Source organism: Aotus nancymaae, unplaced genomic scaffold (assembly GCF_030222135.1).
Source record: "Aotus nancymaae isolate 86718 unplaced genomic scaffold, 86718_ANA_hifiasm-v0.15.2.pri h1tg000046l, whole genome shotgun sequence".
Classification (NCBI taxonomy): Eukaryota; Metazoa; Chordata; class Mammalia; order Primates; family Aotidae; genus Aotus; species Aotus nancymaae.
In genome coordinates this window covers 23,472,379-23,493,684 of record NW_026988460.1, presented here as the reverse complement: position 1 = coordinate 23,493,684, position 21,306 = coordinate 23,472,379, and the positions used below count along the sequence as shown (strand labels likewise).

Here is a 21,306-nt window from a genome sequence, read left to right as displayed (position 1 = left end):
ATGAATAGAATCTGGCAGTCATCCGTTACCATAAACAATGGAAATAAACAGAAACTAGCTCTTTAAGAAACAGTCTACAGGAAGGCCTGGCTACTGGTTAATCCTACCTGGTTTGGCTTCTGAAGCCATCAGTCAAGATGACATCACCATTGATCAGGTTTCTCAGGGCGGTGTGCATTTGCCAGGTGTGTAATGAGGAAAAGGAAGTCTCTGGAATCCTCCCCTGGCATCTCAGGAGGTGAAAGCTATGCACGGCACAGAGGCTGGGAAGGCTTTAATTAAATTCAACCATTGTGAGAAATACATCTACAGCTTCAGGGTGCCCCAGTGCTGCCCCCTCTGCCAGCAGGACCTCGGCTCGAGGAAGCTGGAGGAAGCACCTGTTAGCATCGCTAATCCATTTACTAATGGACATCAGGAAAAATGTTCATTCCTCCTCAGACCAACTCAGGGGACGTTTCTTAGGTACAGTGTTTTTTTAAAGTGTTAAATTGCATTGTGCAAACTTGTCCTTCTGTTTTAGTCACTAAAACTTCCTTTTCTTAATATATAATGTGTGAGGTTTGGTGGACTTTTTTTTTGGTGCTTTGGTCTTAAATCCTGAGATGCAGGCCTACTGGCTTCATAAAAATAGATGGTGTGCATGCGTGCCTACAGTGATAAGTGCAAGAATATATGTGGAATATATGAAGAATAAACCTGCTCATACTATTTTCAGAGAGAAATATATGTGCTCAGAGGCTAACTGGGAAAATGACCCAGCAGCCAATCTTATCTAAATAATACCTTTACTGCCAGTCAAGTTGTAGTTTCAGTGACAAACAGGTACAATGTACAGGGCCTGATAAACTGGCACTTACAGACTATTTTGTATGGAGGCAAGTTAAACTGAAGACTAGAACTGTTCTATTTCCATCATAGACACCACCTGGCTTTGATTACGAACAAATTCAGTTCCCTCTTGCTGAGAGTGCTGGTACAAACAAAAAGAATGAATTCAGAAAGCAAAAGAAAGGATTATACATTTTTTTTTTTTTTTTCTGAGACGGAGTTTCACTCTTGTTGCCCAGGCTGGAGTGTAATGGCATGATCTTGGCTAAGTGTAACCTCTGCCTCCTGGGTTCAAGCAATTCTCCTGCCTCAGCCTCCTGCGTAGCTGGGATCCACCATGCCTGGCTAATTTCTGTATTTTCAGTGGAGATGAGGTTTCACTATGTTAGCCAGGCTGATCTCAAACTCCTGACCTCAGGTGATCTGCCCGCCTCAGCCTCCCAGAGTGCTGGGATTACAGGCATGAGCCACTGTGCCTGGCCAGGTTTGTATTTTATTGTCCCCATGGAGTTTACCAATAGGATTAGGATCGGTCCCATATAAGCCAGGCTTTAGAATAGCATGGTTCGTAGAATGTTGGTGTATGCTTTAGGAAGCGTGTTTGGCTCCTCTAATACTCCTTAGAGTCTACCCTCCTAACTCTCCTGTCCTCTCAAGAGTGCTAATTTTGAATAAGAAAATGGGAGTTGACTACTCACCTTCCTGCTTACTAACTTCCTTAAACAATTTCCTTCTGGTCCCTATGAGGATGAAGTGAACCAAAGTATGTAAAAGATTTTGGTCATAATGTTAGGTGCTAAACAGACAGCATCCCTGGGCCTTGCTCAGGGAGGCAGCCAACGCAGAGAGGGCATTATAGGCTCTGGCATCATAAAGCCCCTGATTCCTAGCCTGGTTCTTCTAAAAGGTTCCAGGAGTCTCTGGTTCCTTATCTGTAAAACAAAGATTAAAATTAAGATTGTTAATCTTTTTTTTTTTTGAGACAGGGTCTCACACTGTCGCTCAGGCTGGAGTGCAGTGGTGCAATCTCTGCTCACTGCCACCTCTGCCTCCTGGGTTCAAGGGATTCTCGTGTCTCAGCCACCCGAGTAGCTGGGATTACAGGTGTCCTCCACCACACTCAGCTATTTTTTAGTAGAGATGAGGTATCGCCATGTTGTCTAGGCTGGTCTCCAACTCCTGGCTTCATATACCCACACCTCAGCATCCCAAAGTGCTGGGATTACAGACATGAGCCACTGTGCCCGGCCTAATTTTTATTTAATTTCAATAAAAATATCGAAAATGATGATTCTGTCACCTATTGTTTCTGTTTCCTGGAGGCAACTTCACAGCCCTGAACAGCAGGTAGAGCTAGAACTGGGTTTGTTTCAAAAAAATGTTTTGCTGATAACAGGGAAGGCTATTTGAACTTAACTTAAATGGTAGGTGCATAGGAGGTTTAGCAATAGGGTATATAAGCCTGTCTCAAGCTTCAGTTATGTTTCACCAACATGCTCCTTCTCATCTTATTCTTTTTATGTTCACTTCAGACCCTAACTACAAAACCTGGCAGAAGCTTCATGTGAACCTAATCAGAATCATGAAACCCAAACTGTTTTGGGGTTTTGTTTTTTTAGAGTCAGGGTCTCTCTATGTTGCTGAGGCTGGAGTGCAGTGGTATAATCATAGCTCACTGTAGCCTTGAACCCATGGGCTCAAGTGATCCTCCCAGCTCAGCCTCCCAAGTAGCTGGGACTACAGACAAGAGCCACCTTGTCTGGCTCTCCCCCTACTTTTTTGTTTTTGAGACAGTCTTACTCTGTTGCCTAGGTTGGAGTGCAGTGGCACAATCTCCGCTTACTGCAATCTCCGCCTCACAAGTTCAAGTGATTCTCATGCCTCAGCCTCCCAAGTAGCTGGGATGCATGCCCCACCATGCCCAGCTAATTTTTGTATTTTTAGTAGAAACAGGGTTTTACCATGTTGGCCAGGCTGGTCTCGAACTCCTGGCCTCAATGGATCCTCCTACCTTAGCATCCCAAAGTGCTGGGATTACAGGCATGAGCCACTGCACCCAGCCGGCTCTCCTACTTATTTTCTTGGACCGTCTCTTGCTCTATCACCCAGGTGGAGTGCAGTGGTGCAATCTTGGCTTACTGCAACCTCTACCTCCCGGGTTCGAGTGATCCTTGTGCCTGAGCCTTCCAAGTAGCTGGGATCACAGGCACACACCAACATGCCCGGCTAATTTTTGTATTTTTAGTAGAAATGGGGTCTCACCATGTTGACCAGGATGGTCTCGAACTGCTGGCCTCAAGTGATCCGCCTGCTCTGGCCCCTGCAAAGTGCTGGGATTACAGGTTTGAGCCACTGTGCCTGGCCTCCTCCTACTTTAAATGCCAATTCTTCATGCCAAACACATGCAAACCAGAAAAAAACAAACTTGTTTCTTTCAGGGAGTATGATGGAAGGTCTAATCTTCACGTTGGAATAACTAACACAAATGGTAAGTGCGGTTTCATAGCTTAAAACAAAACCCAATACCCAGTAAAAGGAAAGTAGTATTTGTAGAGAAGATTCGATTATGGCAGCATCTAATGAGTGATTCCATTGTTCACTGGGTTCTCATACTCCACCATGAGGTGTGCACTGCCCCCAAATGAGAAATATTTGACTTTATGGCAAATTATTACTATGAACAATATGAAATATTTGAAAGCTCTTTAATATTAGTTTTCTCAGTGAAGAGCCTCACAAACCTGTACATTTTTTATTAGTTTTTAAAAGAGGAAGAAATAGATGTCCAGTGAGGCTGAGCTGCCCAAGACCTCACATCTTGTATCCGAACCAGAATCTGGCAATAGGCCCTCTGTTTTCCAATCCTTTCTATGCTCAGCCAACTACCACTGGGTCCCCACACTCCAGGGACTTCAGGAGTAAAGGAGGGTGTGGTGGGGCCTGCAGTGTTTTTGCTTTTTTAAAGAAAGTGAAGATTAAACAAAACAGTTCCTTTGGCCACCTATAGCTCTGAGGGCAGTGTGCAACTCTTCAGCCAGAAGCTTTCTTGTCTGCAGGAAAAGGGTCTGGGTGGAGCCACCTGCAGGATGTGTAGCCTGGGCATGGTGAAGTCTGATAACAGCCTTACCCGCTGAGCAAAGAGAAGTTGACACTGTGATCAGAAACCCAGACCAGTTCTGAACTCAGTTACCCACAAGAACAGTCATACTTACCACTCATCTTTATCAGGTGGTAATTTATTCCTGATTTAAGGAAACAAGATTGAACCATTGGTAAATAGAGTACTTCAATAAAAATATTGGAGATGATGATCCTGGTGCCTGTTACTATCTCCGCTTCCTGGGAGCAACTTCACAGCCCTGAACTGCAGGTAGAGCTAGAACTGGGGTTCTCTCAAGGAAATGCTTTGCTGATAACAGGGAAGGATACATAAACCCCCTCCCTGACTCTAGGCAAATCTAAATCTTATTAGGTGGATGGAAGGAGATTCTAGAACCTACCGCCTAGGTTTATATTACGTAAAGTTACCATGTGGCTACTGTCATTTTCTGATGTCCCTTTTTCACAGAGGTGTGTGTTTCCTTGAGGCTCCATATGACTTTGGTTTTTGTTTGTAGGGGTTGTGTATAATTACAGTGCACATGGTGTCCAGCGAGATGGAGCAGGGTGGGAGCAGAGCATAAGCATCCCATTACTGCAGCCCAACATGTATGGAATGATGGAGCAATGGGACAAGTACCTGGAAGACTTCTCCACCTCGGGGGCCTGGTTGCCTCACAGGTACATGGCTGCAAAGGGCGACCCTCGCTGGCACTCACATGTTATTCAAGTGGGATCTCCATATGGCCTCAGCTCACAGAGGACTCAGCAGCATTTAGCTTCACATGGAGATATTAGCATCTCTAAAAGAATTTAAACAGAGGTTGAACTACCTTAGGGTTTCTGCAGGTGGGTCAGCATACACATACAACAAAATCACAGCACTGTAAGAGGTAAAAGGACTAGAACCTGTATTCAGTTATTTTAGTTATGTGACAAGGTATTTTTTACACACATACAGCAAGTCACGATATTATATTTCCCTAAAACAAAAATTTTAAAAACCAATGTTCAGGCCAGGCACAGTGGCTTATGCCTATAATCCCAGCACTTTGGGAGGCTGAGGCAGGTGGATCACTTGAGGTCAGAAGTTTGAGATCAGCCTGGCCAACATGGTAAAACTCCATCTCTACTAAAAATACAAAAAGTAGCCAGGCATGGTGGCAGACACCTGTAGTCCCTACTTGGGAGGTTACTTAGGAGGCTTAAGCAGGAGAATTGCTTGAATCCAGGAGGTGGAGGTTGCATTGAGCCGAGATTGCACCATTGCACTTCTGCCTGGCCAACAGTGAGGCTCCGACTCCAAAAAAGAAAAAAAACAAAAAGCCAAAAAACAATGCTCAAAATGTAAAAATACTTGTTTCTATTTTGTAATTTTAGCAATTTCAACTTAATTTCTCAATTCCTCTCTCCCAACATTTCAGAAGATGTCTTTTTGTAGAGATGGGGTTTCACCATGTTGGCCTGGCCAGTGTCGAACTCCTGACCTCAAGTGATCCTCCCAACTTGGCCTCCCAAAATGCTGGGATTTTAAGTGTGAGCCTCCGCACCTGGCCTGAATTGCACATCTTGAAGCTTCTTAACCACTTGAGCCAGCACACTCAGAAGCTCTGCTCACTGAGGCACCCAATTTCAGTTAGGAAAGGACTGTTAGCTTCAAGGCCTGCTCCTGAGCAGCCTTTTCCTCTCAATGCCTTTGTTCTCTTCAAGGTATGAAGAAGACCACTACAACTGCTACACTTACACACTCATGTTCATTAACTGCGTTCTGATGGCAGAAGGTAGAGAGCAACTGGACAAGAGTGAATTTACGGAGAAGTACGTGGTCCCTCGGACAAGGCTGGCATCCAAATACATCACACTCTACCGGGCAATACAGGAGCATGGCTTCTATGTCGCTGACCATCCCCAGCAGGAGGCACAAGCCCCTGAGGGCAGCGGTTTGTGCTGAGAGCTACGTAAGTGCAGTCCGGACAATGGGGGTAGGGAGCTTGCTACCTTTCATCAGTACATGGATTTCTAAATGCATTTAACTGTGGTCAATAAAAACGTGTATGGGTTGGGCACTGTGTCTCACACCTGTAATCCCAGTACTTCGGGAGGCCGAGGCAGGCAGATAGACTGAGATTGGGAGTTCGAGACCAGTCTGGCCAAAATAGTGAAACCCCGTCTCTACTAAAAATATAAAAAGTAGCCAGGCGTGGTGGCAGGTGCTTGTAATCCCAGCTATTGGGAGGCTGAGGCATGAGAATCGCTTGAACCCAGGAGGCAGAGGTTGTAGTGAGCCAAGATTGCAGCACTGCACTTCAGCCTGGGCGACAGAGCGAGATTCTATCTCAAGAAAAAAAAAGTGCATAGTAAGGTCATGATAGTGAACAATAGCAAAACAAAACCAAACCAAAAACCCCCTCAGAATCTAAATCAGGAAATGGTTACTCTTTTTAAATGAGCTCTTCAGGGTCTATTTGCACAAACGGGCCTGGCAATGCCTCAAATCAGTAAAATTCCAGCCTGTGTCCTTTTCATTTGGCCTGACCCAACACATGGAGGTTCAGGAGTTGGGTTTGCCACCACAAAGTACTTCTTATGCCCACTGGAAAGGCAGAGTTCAGAAAGGACATGAAGAGAGGGCTCTCTTCTCTCTCTGATACCTTCAGGAGGAGTCTGGGGAAACTGGGATCAGTAACTGTGGGGATTTTTAACAAGTATGTTGGAGTTTGTGTACCAAAAGAATCATCGAACTTCAAAAGGCCAACATGCAAAACATTCACGAATTCCTCTTTGGAAACTTCTTCCAGAACTCACTTTTTGACCAAATGTGATGTACTACTTTACTTAATCTTATTCCCCAGCCTTGGTACCAACTGATGTCTAATTTCCAAAAATCAAAAACCCATCTTAAAGGCAACAATAACTGCCTCATGTTAAAATAACTTAGGGGGAAGCCATTACACCAAGATGGATCCAACACCCAGTTCCAAATTAAACTAAATGAAATTTAAGCTCAGCCAATCCTAAATGGCCAACTGAGCATTAGTTACACAATCAGATACTTGGCACTGGGATAACCTAAATAAGGCAACAGCTCAAACTTCAACCAACTTCTCGCCTATGCTTCCTCATACACCCTCTAAAAGCCTCCTTTCACACTCTTCCCGGGAAGCCCGAACCACTTCAGTTTTGGTGCAGCTTGATTCATGAAAGGCTGTTTGCTCAAATAAACTCTTTAGATTTTAATGTGCTTTATGCTTTAACATTAGGAATAAAGATATTCAGAAAACTTGCTATAGATCCTTAAAGCTTGTTTCCAAAGAGGCATTCAGTCCACGTTTCAGCACAGTTAACTTCAGTGGGAAATAACGCATGGCATAGCAACATTTGCATTTACAAGCTCAGGTACTTTCCTTTAAAGAAATACAAAACTGCCCACCCAAATTTGATACCATTTTAAGCAAAACTGTGACTGGTATTCCATGGTGTTCAAGAAGTCAACAAAGCCCCAGACGGTAAAGATGAAAGAATTCCAATTTGCTTCCATTCTCTTCACATGTTATACTAGGATTCAGCTTCTCTAGTCTACTTCTTTACCAATTATAACAGCAGCTTCATTTAATGAGTATTCATAAAGAACTCCACACCAGAAGAAACACTTATTATTCTTCCTTGCCAATCCTCAAGACCATCCTCTGAGGCAGGTCCTAACATTATGCCTCTTTTACAGATGAAAAGAGAAACTGAGGAAATTATTTGTCCAAAGTCATACAGTGGCAAAACGGGTTCAAACCAAGTCTTGACTGCAAAAGCTGTGCCCTTAACCCCTGGGCCACACTGCAGAGGTCAAGAGGACAACCCCCAGCAAATTGGAAGGGACCAACTGTACCTAGTATGTGCAGAAACTAGGTCAATACTTTGCCATCATTAGAGAAGTAAAAGGAGAAAATAAGGATTTTTTATCAACATTCGAACATGGAAAGGAGGTAAACAATAAAAGTCAGCTAAAATAAATAATATAAGGAATGCCTATTTTATGCTAATTTCCTTTATGGGTTGCACCTCTTTTCTTTTTCATTTATTTTCTTGGAGACAAGGTCTTCCTCTGTTGCCTAGGCTGAAGTCCAGAGGCACGACAATGGCTCACTGCAGCCTCAACCTCCTGGGTTCAGGCAATTCTCCTACCTGAGCCTTCCTGGTAGCTGGGACTACAGGTGCATGCTATCACACCGAGTTAATTTTTTAAAAATTATTTGTAGAGACAGGGTCTCTGTCGTCCAGGCTGGTCTCTAGTGATCCTCCTACTTCAGCCTCCCAAAGTGCTGGGATTCTCACCCCTTTTCAAGGAAAGCTTTAGATTTCCTTTTTTAGGGGGTGCTCTCCAATCTCGGGGTGACATTGGCAAAAGCTGGCCTCATACTTCTTCTCTCTCAATTTATGTAGGCTATGAATTCCCTCCTTTTTCTTTTTTTTTTTTTTGAGTCAGTTTTGCTCTTGTTGCCCAGGCTGGAGTGCAGTGGCGAGATCTACACTCCACTCCCAGGGGCTGGCCCCATGCCTTCTAAGGATGACTGCCCAATTCTTGCCCCCAGGCTCCTCAGAAGACAGGATGGAGCTGATTTAGCTTGCCCCAAGATGGAGCAGCACCAGCACACAGGCCTTCAATAAATCTCTTGCCTCATTCCACATTTTGTGCACAATGTCTGTATTTGTCATCAGGTGGGTGGGCCGATCTTCAAAAAGCACATTTCTGTTCTCAACCCACATTTAGCTCTGAATATAAAGCAAACTGACATGTCTCCTCGGTCTCTTGCCAGTTTAGAGTTGTTCCTTTCAGGAAGGGGACACTGTTATGCATCAGGTTTTTTTTTTTTTTTGAGATTAGGTCTCACTCTGTCACCCAGGCTGGAGTGCAGTGGGGTGATCTTGGCTTATTGCAGCACGGACCTTCCAGGCTCAAGTAATCTTCCTGCCTCAGCTTCCCAAGTAGCTGAGACTACAAGTGCGTGCCATCATGCCTATTTATTTATTTATTTAGTAGAGACAGTTTCCCTATGTTGCTAAGGCTGGTCTCGAACTCCTGGGCTCAAGCGATCCTCTAGCCTCAGTCTCCCAAGGTGCTAGGATTATAGAGATTTTTGAGCTCTCCTTTACCCACACAACCACACAATGAGGTAAACATCATTAGCCACATGCTAGACATAAGAAAACTGAGGTTACCAAGGACGAGTAGATTGCCCAAGGCGCACCACCACAGGGAAGCAGAGCTGAGATTTGAATGAACCTCCTTTCTAGAAGGTTCATTTCACTACCCAGTTTTCAGAATTATCTCTGGGGAATTAAAAGCCAAGTACCACACACTGCACCAAGTTCTTACCCTTGCATCCATAGATGGTCGTCATAGAATCTTTCTGATGCTGTTTCCAAAATCATAGGCGCAACTGGTAAGTAAGGGGGCCTCAGGCTGCACCCCACCCCTGAGGTGGAGGACTGTGTGGGAGCACAAAGCTGGCCCTGCCTGATGTGGTGGGTGACCTTCCTTGTTCACCACCACCACCAGACAATAGGGCTGTATTTCTGACTAAATTTAATTTTTAGGATACTGTCTTTTCAGCTGAGATAGCAATCTCGAGTCAAGTCCTCCACGTGCATGACTGGTAGTGATGCACGCCCACCATCTCTGAGCTTCAAACACCCCTCTGTGGGTCCCTCCTGAATTCACAAGGCTGCTGCTGGGATAAATATGCAGGCATCTGCCCCATCTCAGCTCCCACTCTCCACATGTTCTGAATGTTTGCTATCATGGTTTGCAAAATATTTTACCCCATATTGGCTATCCAAATTAAATAGAACAAATATGTAAGGGCTTGCAGCAAAATTTTATTCAAGTAGTGTCTGGACCAGATAAAAGGATGTAGCTCAGACTATCACCTTAGCTTATCACCCGATGTTTGTTTAGCTGTTTAGTGTGTGGTGTATTATCATATTGTCTTCCCCAGTTTACTATGTGAAAATGTCTCCAAAGGAAAAGGCCCAAGAAACAAGGTGAGTTTTAGAGGCCTAGGATATCCCATTAGAAAAAAAAGGGGGTGGGGGCTGAGTGCAGTGGCTCACGCCTGTAATCCCAGCACTTTAGGAAGCCCAGGCGGGCGGATCACCTGAGGTCAGGAGTTCAAGACCAGCCTGGCCAACATGGTGAAACCCCATCTTACTGAAAATTCAAAAATTAGCCAGCCATGGTGGCACATGCCTGTAATCCAAGCTACTTGGGAGGCTGAGGCAGAAGCAGCACTGGAACCTGGGAGGCAGAGGTTGCAGTGAGCCGAGATTATACCACTGCACTCCAGCCTGCCTGGATGACAGAGTAAGACTCATCTCACCAAAAAAAAAAAAAAAAAAAAAAAGGAAGTGATAAAGTATACTGAGAAAGGTAAAGACACTGAAGACAAAATCCTTGCCCAGCATGTGTCCACCTTTTGTGTGTCTAATGTTTTGCACTAGGTGACAAGACTTGTGGAAATACTGTAGGTTCCAGAAGGTTTCATGGTGTTCTTGAGAACGGCGTACTAAAGCTAGTGAAATTCTTGTGCTGAGGATGCCTGGCCAGTCAGCCTGATGCCACTGAGACAAGGCTGATGTGGCGGAAGGCTCTGAACACCACTGGAGAGCTGAAAGAGTGGTGGAGAGAGATGATTTGGGGAAGGATTCTAGCTAATTTAAAAGCAAGTCTGGAAAGGTCAAGAGATAACCACCTAAACCTGATTATTTTGACGAGTATGAGTGATGCAATTTCTGTTCTAGGTGAGGCTGTACTATCTCCACAGTGAATTATGGGAAAACTCTTGCAGGTGGTTTTAACCACAGAGCAAATTTCTAATCTTGATGAACCTGTTTTTGGCTTAAAACAAAAACAAATGCTATCTTGTACATTTCAGAAAATGTGTCAGGACATAAAATCTCCAAAGATAAGTGAATACTGCTGTTAACTGGAAATTGTGACAGTAATGTTAAATCAAACCCTTGCTAATGTATCATTCCAGAATCCAGGGGCCCCTGGGTGATGCTGAAGACTGCTCAGCCTGCTCTATGGTGTCCGAATTGTATACATGCAGAAAAGTATTTCATACAGACTTCCTTGACTAAAGATGATCCTTCTGGACATTCTTCTAGAGATTTCAGTTGCAAATAATATTGGTGTGGTCTTTTGGCTTTTCAATACCACATCACCGCAACCTGCATGCCCAGCAGTCACCACAACCTTCGGGGCATATTAGTTGATGATAAAGTATCTGATGTAGGTTGCTGATATTTAATGGAAGAGTTTTTGTTTGTTTGTTTTTTTACCATAAAGAAGTGTCACCACAAATATGAATGAAATAAGGAAGAAAAGGCCCCTGATATTTTTTGCTGACTTTCAAGGTTTTGAGAAAATGACTCAAAGCAAAAAATCTTTGGCCTCACGGTAACCAATGTAGACAGTAAAAATGTTGAACTACAGCATTATTAATGAGGAGCTGCTTAGACACTCTTTCTACTAAGAAACACTTCCAACTGATGGTTACTTCTGGTTTAAGGCAGGGGAGGAAGGAGGTCCATAATTTGAACAAAATTTTAACTACCTCCCGCCCTTGCTCCTAGAACTAAGAACACCTTTTAAAATAAATTTCTTTTTTTGAGACGGAGACTCACTCTGTCGCTCAGAATGGAGCACAGTGGCATGATCATGGCTCACTGGAACCTCTAATTCCTGGTCTCATGTGATCCTCTCAGCTCAGCCTCCTGAGTAGCAGGTATTACAAGCCCATGTCACCACACCTTTCGATGCCTTTAAAATATAGATCATGCAGAAATAATGAGTTTGTTGTAAAGAGAGCAGGATCGTGGAATGAACAGAAGCACCAAATTAAAAATAACTTCAAGCAGAATCTTATGTTGCCAGGATTTCTAAGACCACAGGTCAAGGGAATGTGAACGGATGCCGATTTTGCTTTTTTCCATCTCATAGCTTCCAAAGATGGTTCCATCCACTTCTGGAGTCTTGAATGCCAAGACTGTCCACCAGTTTTTGGAATTCAGACACTGAATGAATCTCAGACATCTGTCTCTCTCAGGCCTTCACTGGCTCACTCCAGCTCTTGTCCCTCTACCATCAAAGAGTAACTATCCCCCTTTCCATTTTCCATTCCCCTCCACCTTTTTTTTTTTTGAGACAGGGCCTTGCTCTATCACTCAGGCTGGACTGTGGTAGCACAATCTCTGCTTGCTGCAGCCTCTGCCTCCTGGGCTCAACTGATCCTCCCACCTTAGCCTCCTGAGTAGCTGGGATTACAGGCATGTAATACAGCCGAGCTACGACGCTCAGCTAATTTTTGTTGGTAGAGAGGAGATTTCACCATGTTGCCCAGGCTGGTCTTGAACTCCTAGGCTCAAGCGATCTGTGCATCTTGGCTTCCTACAGCCTCCCAAGTGCTGGGATTATAGGTATGAGCCACTGTGCCCAGCCACCACCCATTTCTCTCCTCTTGCCACCAAATGCCCTTAGGTAACTTAAGTCTTCATGACTTTCTCACCAATTAAAAAAAGGCTTTATTACATTTTGCTAAGTGTAAATTGCTTTCATTATGTCTCCAAACATTATTTAACCACTCATTTTTATAACAAGTTCAGTGAAGATATTATCTAATATTGTACAATATTGTGTTCTGTACATAAACATGCCTACTATTGAGTTCATTTGAGAATTACATAATCAGGTAACTGATGTCTTAAAGGCTTTGTGATACAGAAATCCTTGGTAGATACTGAAGGGACTTTTCAATGTTTTGAGCTATCGGTTAAAGTTCTTGGATAAGCTGAGACACGTAACTATTTTTTCCATTTAAAATAATGGAACATAGATCCGTGTAATTGCTAAATCTGTTAATACTCTTTCAGGAACAGCTTAGATGTAGGTAACAAGAGATGCCTGCATATGAAAGTGCTTCATAAACCATACTGTATAAATGTAAACTACCACCATTTTCAGGTAAAATCAGAGAACAAATGTCCCTGTTGTTGGAAGAGTTCTCAGGACTCATCTAGCCCAACCTCCTCAGTGACCGGATGAGGGCACAGACTGAGGCCAGAGGTACGAGGCTCAGGGTTGGAGAGTTAGAGGCCAACGTAAGGACAGAACCTGCAGTCCCAGCACAGGGATCCTTCTCCTCCCCTGTGTAATTTATCTTTAAAAACACTGATAGTTTTCTGGTGCTGGGAGCACCGTGCCCTTTAAAACTTATAAATTAATGGACGATTACAGTAAACTTTTTACCTAGTCCTCAATAAACAGTTGTTGGTGAAATTAGAAATTTGAATTTCTAATTTCAAAGGTTGAATTGTTAAAGTTCGTCTTGGTCACTCCTCTCTCGTGAAGAAACCCATCGACTCAGAATCACCTCCTGCAATCAATCAAAATAAAAGACAATTTCTTAAAACAGAAATATAACACCATTCCGGGTAGTTCATACCACAGCTACATTTCACAAAGAGCTGTCTAGATAATGATGATACTATTCCCATCTTTGTAACAGAAACATCTGGAAAAAATGAATCTAACAATATAAACCTTACAAGCAAATAGCATCTACTTTCACCAGGCAGATTTTAAAAGCTAAGCTTGCCTTTGCTGTGGTGTTCTACCAGCACATTTCAGAACAGGTAGGCTGGATAAAAGATAGGATTTTACATTAGAGCTAGGTCTGTGATGGTGTTGCCGTAACTAGGCCAGCTACTGAGAAGGGAGAAATGAGGTTGATCAGCATTTTATGAAAAACTAGCCTAGTGGAGATAAGTGGGACCAACTGAAGGGAGGAGGTGCTGGCGCCTTAGAGACCGACCGGCAGGTCTGCAGGGGGCAGGGTGGTGTGAAAAGAAGAAAGGGTGACGTGTACAAGAGAGGATGACAACAATGACATACTGGATGTGGGGAGGAGCTAATAGCAATGTTAAGGCTCTACACACAGAGGGAGGCAATGCAGAAACATGGACACACTAGACAACTCGGCAAAACCAGAGAGAAACCAGCCAAGACAACAGGACGTGCCTTAGTTCAATACAGAAGCCCAGAAGTAGAAGTGAGTCAACGGGGATACCTCCAGTCTCTGGGAATGAGACCTGTAAGAGGTCCTGGCCTGACCAGGAGGTCACAGGCCATCTGTGAAAGAGCAGTTTCAGCTGAGTGATGAGGACATCACAGGTAAAGAAGTGAGGAATTAAGGAATAGTAGAAGTCAGCATAGATTTCATGTCCAATGGGTTCAGTGGGGAAAAGGTGACAGACTTAGAGAGCCTAAGAAGGCTCTCTATTAGCAAGGCAAGACTATATTCATTTATTTGCTTGGGACCACATGTTCCAGATACACCATGATGCATAGAATCTTTGGGATGACACTGATTTCTCTGTTTACCCACCTGAACTTTAATTTTTTTCATACATTCTGGTGACTCCATTTCCTTGTCAGTCATAGTAGAGGGTTTAATCAAATAGCACAGCATAAGTTCCTATTGAGAAATGAAAAACCACTTCTGTATCCTACAAAATAATAGTACAAATGTGGGTGCATCAGCAGGAAATGCAGGTAGTCTCCAGTCCTCCTCACTGTGCACTCCTGGAATCACCAAAAGTGAAAACGCACAGAGCACATCAGTGTCCTCCTGGGGACATCATAATTGGGATTTATATTTTGACTAGGTACCTGCCATTTACTAATCACCAAACATGGCAAGAGGTAGAAGCAGATTCATCCATCATAAACACAGCATTAAGAATACAAATATAGTAAGTTCTCACTTAAGGTCCTTGATAGGTTTTTGGAAACTGACTTTAAGCAAAATGATGTTGATATGGGTTGGCTGTGCCCCTACCCAAATCTCATCTTGAACTGTAATTCCCACAATGCCCACATGTCATGGGAGGGACCTTGCGGGAAGTGATTATGGGGGCAGTCCCCATGCTGTTCTGGTGACAGTTGAGTTCTCATGAGATCTGATTGTTTTATAAGGGGCTTCCACCTTCACTCATCTCTTATTCTCGCTCCTGCTACCTTATGAAGAGGTGCCTTCCACCATGATTTTAAGTTTCCTGAGGCCTCCCCAGCCATGCAGAACTGCGAGTCAATTAAACCTCTTTTTTTAAATAAATTACCCAGTCTTAAGTATTTCTTTATAGCAGCATGAGAATGGACTAACACAGTACAGCAGGTCTTCAAATAAACTTCAACGTTGCTTTCTTATAATGATGATAAGAAAAAATGGTTTTGTTATATGGCATTCGCTTAAAGACTGCAGTTTCCAAGACCATATCAGCAATGTTAAGTGAGGACATATTAAGTATATGCTATGAGTCCCCTAAAGTGGGCATAAAAATACTGGAAACAGTATAGGCTCCCTAATTTTCTACAGGACCAAGCTAAAGCCTAGGCAACCTAACCTGCTCTCAAGGGTAGTCATCTCCAGTCTGGCAGGACCCTCTGGCCTCAGTCCCACCTCACCTCCGGCAGCAAGAGGACGAAGTTGGAGGGTATCTACAATTTGTTCTCAGTCAGCAAATCACTGAGGAATGAGAACACACACAGCTTTCCTTCTTGATAGTCCTTGTGTAAGCTGAGTCCCTCCTATCTCTGATGGCAACAGGCAGGATACAGTGAAACACAAGCTGAGGAGCCAGACAACTGTGAGTTTGGATCCTGAGTCTGCACATGAGCTGTGTGATCTTGGATTAGTCATTCAACAGCTCTAACCTTGGTTTCTCATACTCAGGAAGAGAGTAACAACAGGGTGGGAAAGTGCTTAGCAATCAATACCAAGTCCCTTCCTCTCTAAGAGATCTGCAAACTTTCACTGTTTTGACTCCTTTGTGAATACATGTGTAAGTGAATGTTAAGCTGCAGTATAAACCAGGCCACATAGCAACAATACCCCTGGGAAGAGAGGCAATGCCTATCTGGATCAGATCGCCACAGGAAACTTCAAAGCTCAGTCACTGGAGCTTAGCAGCAGTTGGGAAGGAGGGGACAGTAAAATGTAACATGAGAGGAGGACAACTTCTAGCGCCATGAGGGAAGGGTACAAATGACCCCAAATCTTCCAGCATGTCACTGGCAGGAATGTTATGAAGTTTCTACAAATAACTTTTTTGATTCTACATTTAAGAAAAACAAACAAACAAACAAACAAAAAAACAAAATTGAGCCATTTAAGTGACATTCCAATGGCAAAGCTGATGTTATGTTACCTTAGAGACATTAACGGAAACTCTGCTCAAGGCAGCCAGGGACTTCCAACTGAATGGCCTGCGGAGAGAGCCTTCAAAATGGTCATCAACTAGTTCAATAATGACAGAATAACTGGAAAACACAGAAAAAGTATTTTATAAGCATGAAATAAACCTGTTTAAAAAGAATTTGTCCTACCAAGAACAAAAATACAGAAAATACAATTTACATCATCTGATTCTAAATTCCTCTAGACTGTATTGAGAAAATATTAATGAAAAATTCATACTTTAAGTTACAAACTTTCAGGCTGATTCCAACACTTACTTACAGGAAAAAATGAATATTTTTCCCAATAGGAAAGCTGCAAATTCAAACAACTGTTTAGACACTAATACTAACTGATGTTAAGATCAACAATTATGGCACAGATTAACTCAATGTTTAACACTAGAACACATATGATCATAAACTACATATCATCCTATATATACTATAGACATTAGTGTGTTAAGGCATGAACAGATAGCAGCTATTCCTATCAGGCCAGGAAGAACATGACTTTTGTTCCTATGGTACCAAAAAATTTAAAATTTAGAGTCCAGAAATTCCTTGTATCCCTTTAACCCATTAATTTATTTAAAAATCACTCCAAACCTTGCATGGTAAAATGGAGGGCCTTTCTGATAAAGCACTGCAAAGAAGAAAGAGAAAAAACAAGTATAACCACTCAAAATAACAAGAGAAGAATAAGACTCAATAAAAAGCTGGTTTTATTAATTTTTTTCTTCTCCAAAAGGAGTCAAATATTCAATTACCTATATGCAGAGAGATAATCTGCAATATGCCTTGTGGTCTATTTTTTCAGACAGGGTCTTGTTCTGTCAGCCAGGCTCACTGTCAGTACAGTGTCACGATCATGGCTCACTGCAGACTTGACCTCTTGGGCTTAAGTGACACTCCCCACTCAGCCTCCTGAGTAGCCTGGACTACAGGCATGCACTACCACGCCCAGCTAATTTAAAAATTTTTATAGTGATAGGGTCCCACTATGTTGCCCAGGCCGGTTTTAAATTCCAGGGCTTGAGTGATCCTCCTGCCTCAGCCTCTCAAAGTGCTAGGATTATAGGTGTGAGTCACCACACCTAGCCCCTGTCATCTATTTTAAAAATTCAAACTATCTTTTTTTTTTTTTTTAATGATGGGGTTTCACCATGATGGCCAGCTGGTCTTGAACTCCTAACCTCAGGTGATACACCCACCTCAGCCTCCCAAAGTGCTAGGATTACAGGCGTGAGTGAGCCACAGCGCCCGGCCAAAATTCAAACTATCTTTTCCCTGAAACAAAGTGCAATTCATAAAGAAATCTGTTGTCAAGACCCTAACATCTCATTCCACCCCACAAATAAATTCCAGAGTCAAAGTACAAGCAATCTTGCCTTACCTCTTGTCTTATATGCTCCAGAGTAAGTGTGAATCATATCAGGAGTGTAAAATTCATAGATTGTGGATCAATATCTTGTTATTCATTTCAGATCAATGTAATGCAATGTGTCTGACTCACTACTCTGGCCGACTGTGATAGGGGTTGGTACAAGAGAGGAGTAAGACTCATGTCTATTTTTAAGAAATTCAAAGTCAAGTGATGGAAGTCATACCCATTCATGCCATTCAAGTATCAGTCTACTCTACTATTAAGGACCTTAAGGAGATGTGGGAATTCAGTTTGTGGAGGTCAAGAGCCACTTAGTGAAGGAGCATGGGCCCAGGGACTCTGCCACATAGACACATAGAATCTGGCAGAGAGCCCTTCAGAGGCACATGGTCTGTGGCAGGGACTGGCTAACTGTTCACAATCTCCATTTATTTCTCCCCCAGGTATGTGGCCAGACCACAGCTCTCAGTCTCTTGTACAGTTAGGTATGGCCATGTGTTGTGTGACACTTCCAGGCTGACCCGTAAAATCCTCCCTTGTACAAACCCTCCTGGTGCCTCTTCCTTTCTGAAGGTAACCTTGGAAGCTGTGTGCTAAAGACTGGGAGCCACTAGGAAGCAGACTGGGTTCCTAACGCATCTTTTGGAGTTGATCGGCCTGCCAATCAGAGACACCTGGGTTGGATTTCACATGAACAAAAATGAACTCTATTGTTAAGCCCCTGAGACTTGGGGTTTATATGTAACTACAGCTATGGGAATTGCCATAACTAACACAATTACATCTGTAAGCTGTTAGCTGTCCTTTCCCTTGAGGAACTGGTAGAATTTTCCTTTTTGGACATATCAATCCTGTAACTAATCATGTTTTTCTCTGGCTCAGGAAGCTCAGAGCCAAATTTGTAGCATGATTTTAGTAACTATATAGGACCCCAAGGACGACGTAGTAACCCTTTACTTAGTCTTGTTTTGCATCTATATTTTCCATGGTCACATTTCCTTTCTGTCTCTTCTATTTAAGTTGTATTTAAAGTACTCGACAAGTCAGCTCAAATTCACTGTGGCACAAATTTAAATAACTATCCAAACATACAATTCTCAACTTTTTGAGATGCAGTACACTGGAAGGAAACCATGTACTGGGAACAAAAGTGAACTCAGGAGTTTTGTTCCCTGACCAACCTTTGCCTCCTCAAGTTGTGTGCCTTTAGGCAAGTTATTAACTTCTCTGAGCTTCAGTTTCCAAAATCCTAAAACAAAGACATCAGGAAATTGAGACCTTTTCTAGTCCTCAAATGGCATTACCTATGATCAAACAGACATTAATCCAATATGCACCTGGAGCATTACAGAGCTTGAAAGCAGCTCACTAGGCAGGTAATTTCTGACGATAGGTTCCAACACAGCACAGCTCAGTTTAAGCAAGAACACTGGCAGCAGACGGACCCGAGGTCAAGTCAGCAGTGCCAAGACCACAGGACAACTCTGCATGTCAATTTCCTTATAAAGATGGGGGTTGAGCCACCCAGCATTTTGGGAGGCCAAGGCAGGCAGATTATGAGGTCAAGAGATCGAGACCATCCTGGCCAACATGGTAAAACCCTGTCTCTAATAAAAATACAAAAATTAGCTGGGCGTGGTGGTGCATGCCTGTAATCCCAGCTACTCAGGAAGGTGAAGCAAGAGAATCGCTTGAATCCAGGAGGTAGAGGTTGCAGTGAGCTGAGACTGCAGCACTGAGCTCCAGTCTGGTGATGAAGTGAGACTCTGTCTAAAAAAAAAAATGGGGGTTATGGTGAAGGCAGAAGTATTAGCACAGTGTATGGCATATAGTAAGCATCATGAAATTACCTATGCTAGTAACAATTACAATCTACATGGCTTAATGACAAGGATATGTTCTAGGACATGAGTCCTTAGGCAATTTCATTGTTGTGTAAACAAGATAGAGTGTAGCTACACAAACCTGGATGGTACAGCCCACTACACACCTAGACTATGTGGTATCGCCTATTGCTCCTAGGCTACAAACCTGTTCAGCATGTGACTGAGCTGAATCTGTAGACAATTATAACACAGTGATAAGTATCTGTGTATCTAAACATAGACTAAACATAGAAATGGTACAGTAAAAATACGGCATAAAAGATAAAAAACGTACACCTGCACTTATGAATGCAGCCTGCAGGCCTGGAAGTTGCTCTGGGTGAGTGAGTGGTGAGTGAATGTGAAGGTCTAGGACAGTACTGTGTGCTACTGTACACTTCATAAGCACTGCACACTTAGGCTGTACTAAATTTATTAAAAATTTTTTTCTTTCAGCCGGGCACAGTGGCTCATGCCTGTAATCCCAGCACTTTGGGAGGCTGCAGCAGGTGAATCACGAGGTCAGGAGTTTGAGACGAGCCTTGCCAATGTGGTGAAACCCTGTCTCTACTAAAAATACAAAAACTAGCTGGGAGTGGTGTGCATCTGTAGTCCCTGCTACTCGGGAGGCTGAGGCAGGAGAATCTCTTGAACCTGGGAGGAGGAGGTTACAGTGAGCCGAGATCGCACCACTTCACTCTAGCCTGGGTGACAGAGGGAGATTCTGTCTCAAAAAAAAAAAAATTTTATCTTTTTTTTTTTTTAAATAGAGCGACATGGTCTACCTATGTTGCCCAGGCTGGTCTTGAACTCATGGGCTCAAGGGACCCTCTTGCCTTGGACTCCCAAAGTGCTAGGATTACAGGCATGAGCACCATACCCAGCCTCTTTCTTCAATAATAAATTATCCTGGCTGGGAGCAGGCCAACAATACAATGAACTGTGATGGATATGACTGTGTTCCCATAAGATTATAAAGGAATGGAAAAATCCCTATCACCTAATGATATGGTGGCCATGGTGCTGTCATAGTGCAATGCACTATTTGCATGTTTGTGGTGATGCTGCTATGAACAAACCTACTGTGCTGCCATTTGTATAAAAGTTCTTTGACCAAAATGTTATGCAGCACATGACTGTATGATGGTGATAGTGTACTCAGGGGGAAAAATGAAATCATTTTACAAAAATACCTCTCAAGTAGAAGATGAAAGCATAAGAAGTCTGAGAAATAGTGAGCATTTAAAAAAAGGCCTGAGGGCCAGGTACGGTGGCTCATGTCTGTAATTCCAGCACTCTGGGAGGCTGAGGCAGGGGGATCACTTGAGGCCAGGAGTTCGAGATCAGCCTGACCAACAACATAGTGAAACCCCATCTCTACTAAAAATATATATTAAAAAAAAAAAGTTAGCTGGGTGTAGTGGCGCATATCTGTAGTCCCAGCTACTCAGGAGGTTGAGGCAGGAGGATCATTTTAGCCTGGGAGGTTGAGGCTCAGGTGAGTTGAGATTGTGCCACTGTACTCCAGCCTGGGGGAGAGTAAGACCTTGTCTCAAAAACTACATAAATAAATAAAAGTCAAACTAAGGTCTGAAAGAACAAGGAATATAAAAGGAAAGCTATTTCTTACAGAAGAATGCCAGATAGAGGTGTGGAATGAATGACAAAATTAGAAAATGATTAGTGCAGTAATTAAATCAGATACCCATTATAATGACTGGGGGAACAGCTACTTATGGTATCACTCCACGAATGACTTGTGCTTTATAAAAGGAAAACTGTAATTTCACGACAGACATTGACAATGGCCACCATCAAACTTAGCATCACCATAG

General features: G+C 43.1%; 2 protein-coding genes across 5 annotated transcripts in view; one reads left to right on the top strand and one right to left on the bottom strand.

Annotated features, from left to right (window-relative positions):
• Window positions 1-162: 162 nt before the first annotated feature.
• MKRN2OS (MKRN2 opposite strand) lies at window positions 163-7,700 on the top strand. Of its 4 annotated transcripts, XM_064362037.1 has the most exons (5): window positions 163-465; window positions 3,270-3,319; window positions 4,449-4,611; window positions 5,641-5,888; window positions 7,652-7,700. In XM_064362037.1, exons 1-4 carry the CDS (start codon window positions 248-250, stop codon window positions 5,879-5,881), a joined length of 672 nt encoding a protein of 223 aa, XP_064218107.1. In that variant the 5' UTR covers window positions 163-247; the 3' UTR covers window positions 5,882-5,888; window positions 7,652-7,700. The 4 variants fall into 4 exon arrangements, with proteins under 4 accessions (XP_064218107.1, XP_012327685.2, XP_064218108.1 ...); XM_012472262.2 differs by lacking the exon at window positions 7,652-7,700 and having other exon boundaries at window positions 5,641-6,327; XM_064362038.1 differs by lacking the exons at window positions 3,270-3,319; window positions 7,652-7,700 and having other exon boundaries at window positions 340-465; window positions 5,641-6,327.
• TSEN2 (tRNA splicing endonuclease subunit 2) overlaps window positions 6,320-21,306 on the bottom strand; it is a 56,215-nt gene continuing 41,228 nt past the window's right edge. The window contains exons 9-13 of the mRNA XM_064362040.1: window positions 16,829-16,865; window positions 16,192-16,303; window positions 14,370-14,459; window positions 13,232-13,358; window positions 6,320-11,746 (exon numbers count right to left, since the gene is read on the bottom strand). Of these exons, the coding sequence (XP_064218110.1) occupies window positions 13,299-13,358; window positions 14,370-14,459; window positions 16,192-16,303; window positions 16,829-16,865 (299 nt within the window). The 3' untranslated portion in view covers window positions 6,320-11,746; window positions 13,232-13,298. The remainder of the gene's footprint in view (window positions 11,747-13,231; window positions 13,359-14,369; window positions 14,460-16,191; window positions 16,304-16,828; window positions 16,866-21,306) is intronic.

Bases quoted from the DNA above. Each gene is read 5' to 3' on its own strand.
- MKRN2OS (XM_064362037.1), top strand. From the start codon at position 248: ATGCACGGCACAGAGGCTGGGAAGGCTTTAATTAAATTCAACCATTGT. The intron at 466-3,269 runs GTACAGTGTTTT...TGTTTCTTTCAG, and splicing joins ACTCAGGGGACGTTTCTTAG to GGAGTATGATGGAAGGTCTA. The intron at 3,320-4,448 runs GTAAGTGCGGTT...TTTTGTTTGTAG, and splicing joins TGGAATAACTAACACAAATG to GGGTTGTGTATAATTACAGT.